The 6,000-nt window shown below is 45.8% G+C and overlaps 2 protein-coding genes across 2 annotated transcripts in view; one reads left to right on the top strand and one right to left on the bottom strand.

The window, feature by feature from the left end:
* LOC143290079 (uncharacterized) overlaps nt 1–2,274 on the bottom strand; it is a 13,750-nt gene extending 11,476 nt beyond the window's left edge. The window contains exon 1 of the mRNA XM_076599369.1: nt 2,200–2,274. Coding sequence (XP_076455484.1) covers nt 2,200–2,274 — 75 coding nt within the window. The remainder of the gene's footprint in view (nt 1–2,199) is intronic.
* Nucleotides 1–6,000, top strand: part of LOC143290238 (homeobox protein Dlx6a-like) — a 71,384-nt gene that overhangs the window by 58,217 nt on the left and 7,167 nt on the right. The window lies entirely within an intron of this gene.

Genomic DNA, 6,000 nt, shown 5'->3' with positions numbered 1-6,000 from the left:
TGCAGAGAAAATGTCAATGTTAAACTTTACCACGGATCCATAGACACACAGACACACGGACACACACACACACACACACACACACACACAGACAACCGAACACCGGGTTAAAACATAGACTCATTTTGTTTACACAAGTGAGTCAAAAATTAAAACAATAATGAAACAAAACAACAATAAACATTAACAAAGCAACAAGAAAATAACAAAACAAAACAAAAAATAAAACAATAACAAAAGAACAAGAAAACAATAACAAAACAAAACAAGAAACAGTAACAAAACAATTTTTAAAAAAATTTAAAAAAAACATCAACAACTAAACAAAACAATAGCAAAACAAAAACGAAAAAATAACAAAACGAAAACAACAACAAAACAATACACAACAAGAACAATAACAAAACAAAAACAAAATAATAACAAAACAAAGGAAAAACAAAAACAAAACAAGAACAACAACAGCAAAGCAAAACCAAAACAATAACAAAAAACAACAAACAAACACAACAACAAAACAAAAACAAAACAATAACAAAACAACAACAACAACAACAAACGACAAAGCAAAAACAATAACAAAACAACAACAAAACAAAACAATCGCAACAACAAAACAAAACAAAAACAAAAACACAATAAAAACAAGCACACACCCAAAAAGCGCCCTCTCGTCACCTCGTGTGGCGCCTGGTCTGTGGCGACACTTCTCCGAACGCGGCGGCCGCGGTGGCGGGAGGACAGGGTTGATCAAATATTGATGGTTTGGGGGGTGCTTGTCAACTTGACAGTGGTTTAATCAATTGGCTGCCTAACGGGGTGAAGTGGGAGAAGGGAGGAGGGGGGTAAGCTCGTTAGCCACCCCATTCTCTCTCCCTCGGGACCCCGGGGTGACAGCCACCCCGCTCACCCGCAAAACAAATCACGGCACCCGGGAGATCTGCGGGGAGAAAAGGGAGAGGAGTTGGACAAGGATGCGTCTAACGCCTGCAGCTATTTGTTGTGTATGGATTTCGTTCTCTCTCTCTCTCCACTTAAGTATCGCGGCAGTAGTATTAGCGGGCGTCTTTTCCAGCGTCTTTTCCTCGGACCGTTCGTTAGAGCCGTATTCACGGGTGTCTTCCCTCTCCTGTTTGTTTTTTGCTTCTCTCTCTCTCTCTCTCTCTCTCTCTCTCTCTCTCTGTCGATCTCGTCTCTCCCGCGCTTAGTTATTATCCAATCAATGTCTCTTTGAAAAAAGGAGGGACGGATGGTTCAGCTCCATCCATGGAGTTTGTATACATACAGCATGAGGGCCGAGTAGTTTTGTTTCCATTTTCAAACCCCGAGGGAAATAGCTGACCATTGATGTGTTTGCCGCCAGTGTGGAAGACATAGACCGGTATCGCCCCATACAAGTACTTCATCGCCAGATGTCAGTTTGATTCAGGATATTTGAAATGATAACCATCGCAATTATCGCTTTCAACATGCATTTCCTGCCCTATGTATCTGTACTTCCAGTGCTTTATAGTTGGTGGGGGAGGGATGGCTCTACAAAACACCAGATGTATTCGTAGAAATCTTTGTCTCTGTCCGTCCGTCCGTCCGTCCGTCCGTCTGGCTGGCTGTCTGCCTCTCTCTCTCACCCCACATACAAACATACACACATGCATGTACACACGCGCGCGCTCTCGCATTCGTGTGTCTTATACACATATGCACACGCATGCACTTTTACACAAGTTACAGGTAACACACAGTGCACGAAGGAAGATAATGATGATAATAACAATGATAATGATAATGAAAATAATGATGATGATGATGATGATAATAATAATGGAGGAGAAGGACTAATTGGTGTGCAGACAAATCAAAGCGCTACACAGGTTCAGTAAGATGGGGGTGAGGGAGAAGAGAGGTGGGGTTGGCTTGCACAGACAGACACACAGACAGACAGACATTTAGACACACAGAGAGCATCATAATCATATCCTGCGACACTCCATTAGCCAATACGATCATAACTAATAACACTTTTTTTTAAAAATGTATATAGCACATGTGTGCAGAGACCAAAAAAAAAAAAATCTATAAAAAAATCAAAGTGCTGCCAAGAGTGGCGGGGTGGGGGGTGGTGAGGGGTGATGTGGAGGTGGGGTGAGGGTTGGGGTTGCAGAGAGAGAGAGAGAGAGAGAGAGAGGAACTATTACATACCCCGTGTGACAGCAGTCCCATTAGCCGGCAGTGCTGAGGGCTGGCTGCAAATGGCACAGGTGCCCACGTTCCCATGACCCCACCCCACCCCCGACCGCCCTCCCTTCCTCTCCCCCTCCCTGCATGGCATGGCATGGCATGGCATGGCACGGCACGGCACGGCACAGGGAATGCTGCTTTCCATGCCCGCTGTCTCCGACATTGACCGTCCATAAAATACCCCTCCCTCCATCCCTTCTACCACCCCCCACCCTCCTCCTGCCTCCCCATGCCTTTTATTGAAAAAAAAAAAAAATCTTTAAAAAAGCGAAACGACGTTCATTTGGATAGCACTCTTGGTTTACGAATTGTGTGACGCGTGCGTCGTCGTTAGAACGCGTCGGTGACGAGTTGCGGGGGGCAGCTTTGAAGACAGTTTTATCAGTCCTGTGTGTGTGTGCGGGGGTGAGAGGGGGAATCCGGGTACACACTGTGCGTAGCTATCCCCCCCCCCCCCCCCCCCCCCCCCCGCCCTCCTCCTCCTGGTGCCGGTGGATGTTCAAGAGGGGGACTACAAGTTCTCTTCTCATGATATTTTTATAGTGCTGTTATAATCAAATCACGTCGTCCTATCTTTCGGCACATGTCTGTCCCGTAACGCAGCTTAAACATTGTTTATTTGAATAGCAGGCTAAAACTATAAAAAAAAAATTAAAGAAAAACCCCAACTACAAAAACCACGAATGTTAACATAAGACAAGAATAACTTAATTATCTTATGAAGAGAAACTGCACAATGTGCAGTAACACAAGAGCACACAGGTTCAACACACACACACACACACACACACACACACACACACACACACACACACACACACACACACGCGCGCGCACACACACACACACACACACACACACACACACACACACACACACCGAACATGACTTGATTAAACAGAACCAACAAACTTTTTTTTTTTCTTTTTTTTATCCACAGATACAACATACGAAAACCACTGTTTCTGTACCCAGGAGAAGCAAAACAATCTTCGATTTTTTTGTGCACAAGAGAAGCAGAGACATCCTGTCCATTAAACATCACCTCTCTATCTGTTCTTTTTCCTTGTCTCACCCCCCCACCACCCCCATCCTCCCAACTACCCCCTCCCCCACTCTTTTTACCCCCCCCCCCACCCCCAACCTTTTTGTCTGAATAAAGAGTTGTTGTAATTGCCTTCCTCCCCGTGGCGCTGTCTGTCTTTAGGATTTGGGCGAAGGAATGGGTGGGGGTGGGAGTGAGGGGGGGTGGGGACCGAGGGGGTGGGGGAGGTGTAAGAAGCGGGGGCTTTGGCGGGGGGGGGGGGGGGGAGGCTGGGGCGTGGGCAGTTGTCTGGCTCCAACTCTCTCTCTCTGTCGCTGTCTCTCTCTCTCTCTCTCCATCTCTCTCCCCTCTCCCTCTTTCTCCCATTCTCTCTCTCTCTCTCTCCTTATCTCTCTCCCCCTCTTTCTCTCCATCTCCCTCTCTCTCGCTCCCTCCAGTCCAGACAGCCAATCGATTCATCGATAACAACGCTTCCAAAGGCTTGCCGCAGCACAGCCCAGAACAGCACAGCACAGCGCAAGACAACCACCAAGAAAGGAGCGATCCCATTGGCCCGTTCGTTAAGGCCTGGCTAGCTCCCTCCAGCCAGACAGAAGTTGGGGATTGGAGAGGATGGTGTGGGGAGGGGATGGTGTGGGGTGGGGATTGGGAGGGAGGGGTGGCGGAGAGAGAGAATCAGTTAGGGCAGAGTGACGCACTGTTAGGTTTTCTGATGGCCTCCAAGGGGTTGTGGGGGCTGCAGGTGGAGGTTGTTAGGGATGAGCAGGGATGGTGGGAGGATGGATGATCTCTGTTGTGGATATAAGACGTCTGTCTATCAGTTTGTCCGCCTGCCTGTCTGTCTGTCTGTCTGTCTGTCTGTCTCTCTCTCTCTCTCTCTCTCTGTCTCTCTCTCTCACACACACACACACACACACACACACACACACACACACACCCTCTCTCTTTCTCTCTTTACAGGGGGCATAGGCCTAAAGTAAATAATATATTATGTATCATCTCTCTCTCTCTCTCTCTCTCTCTCTCTCTCTCTCTCTCGCTCTACAATGGGCCCAGGCCTAAAATAGATAATGTTTTATGTATCATCATCACCATCATCATCATCATCATCATCATCATCTCTCTCTCTCTTTCTCTCTCTCTCTCTCTCTCTCTCTCTCTCTCTCTCTCTCTCTCTCCTTTCCTCCTTCTCTCTCTCCAACTCAAGTGGTAAATGGGTGTGTTTTCCTCACTGTTGAAGTGACGACGATAATGACAGAGGAATTATGATGACCCTGTTTTGGAAAAAGACATAATTACAGACGTAACAAAATGCTACGTTCCTCGTAGTGAGTTCTCACGCCGGTGTTTTGGCCACCAGTCGATGACTGTGTCATGGATTGATATCGATGACTGACGGGCGCAATAGCCAAGTGGTTAAAGCGTTGGACTGTCAATCTGAGGGTCCCGGGTTCGAATCACAGTGACGGCGCCTGGTTGGTAAAGGGTGGAGATTTTTACGATCTCCCAGGTCAACATATGTGCAGACCTGCTAGTGCCTGAACCCCCTTCGTGTGTATATGCAAGCAGAAGATCAAATACGCACGTTAAAGATCCTGTAATCCATGTTAGCGTTCGGTGGGTTATGGAAACAAGAACATACCCAGCATGCACCCCCCCGAAAACGGAGTATGGCTGTCTACATGGCGGGGTAAAAACGGTCATACACGTAAAAGCCCACTCGTGTGCATACGAGTGAACGCAGAAGAAGAAGAAGAAGATGACAGTGTCATGGATTGATATCGATGACTGTGTCATGGATTGATATCGATGACTGTGTGCCTGGTCTATCGATTGTTTGGGATCAACGAAAAATGCACTGTGCCTTGCACATTTTTTTTTTAATCTCGTCAAGGAAAATGAAATATGTAGAGTCTATATTCATTTGTTCATCTATTGCTGTCTTTATGTTCAGACATTATTCAATCTGACACTGTCAATTTTTCAGTGGAGATGGAAAAAAGACCATTAACAATACCGATAGAATAAATATTACTAAGAACAACAACAGCAGCAACAATAACTAGAAGAAGAAGAATGATGTTGATGTTGATGGTGATGATGATGACAAAAACACAAAAGACCACCCACCCCACCCCCGAAACGGTACTAGAGGGCTGCTAGAAATTAAATCGAACACACAAGTTTTGGGTTCAAGACAGCGCCCTGTTTGTTTTAATTCCTGGTTCAAGACAGTGCCTTGTTTGTTTGCAATTCCTTGTTCAAGACAGTGCCCAGTTTATTGTAATTCCTGCTTCAAGACAGTTCCCCGTTTGTTTGTAATTCCTGATTCAAGACAGTGCCCTGTTTGTTTGTAATTCCTGCTTCAAGACAGTGCCCTGTTTGTTTTTAATTCCTGCATCAAGACAGTGCCCTGTTTGTTTGTAATTCCTGATTCAAGACAGTGCCCTGTTTGTTTTTCATTCCTGCATCAAGACAGTTCCCTGTTTGTTTGTAATTCCTGCTTCAAGACAGTGCCCCGTTTGTTGTAATTCCTGGTTCAAGACAGTGCCCTGTTTGTTTGTAATTCCTAATTCAAGACAGTGCCCTGTTTGTTTTTAATTCCTGCATCAAGACAGTGCCCTGTTTGTTTGTAATTCCTGCTTCATGACAGTGCCCTGTTTGTTTGTAATTCCTGGTTCATGACAGTGCCCTGTTTGTTTGTAATTCCTAATTCA

Source organism: Babylonia areolata, chromosome 15 (assembly GCF_041734735.1).
Source record: "Babylonia areolata isolate BAREFJ2019XMU chromosome 15, ASM4173473v1, whole genome shotgun sequence".
Taxonomy (NCBI): domain Eukaryota; kingdom Metazoa; phylum Mollusca; class Gastropoda; order Neogastropoda; family Buccinidae; genus Babylonia; species Babylonia areolata.
This window is presented reverse-complemented; position numbering and strand designations above follow the sequence as displayed.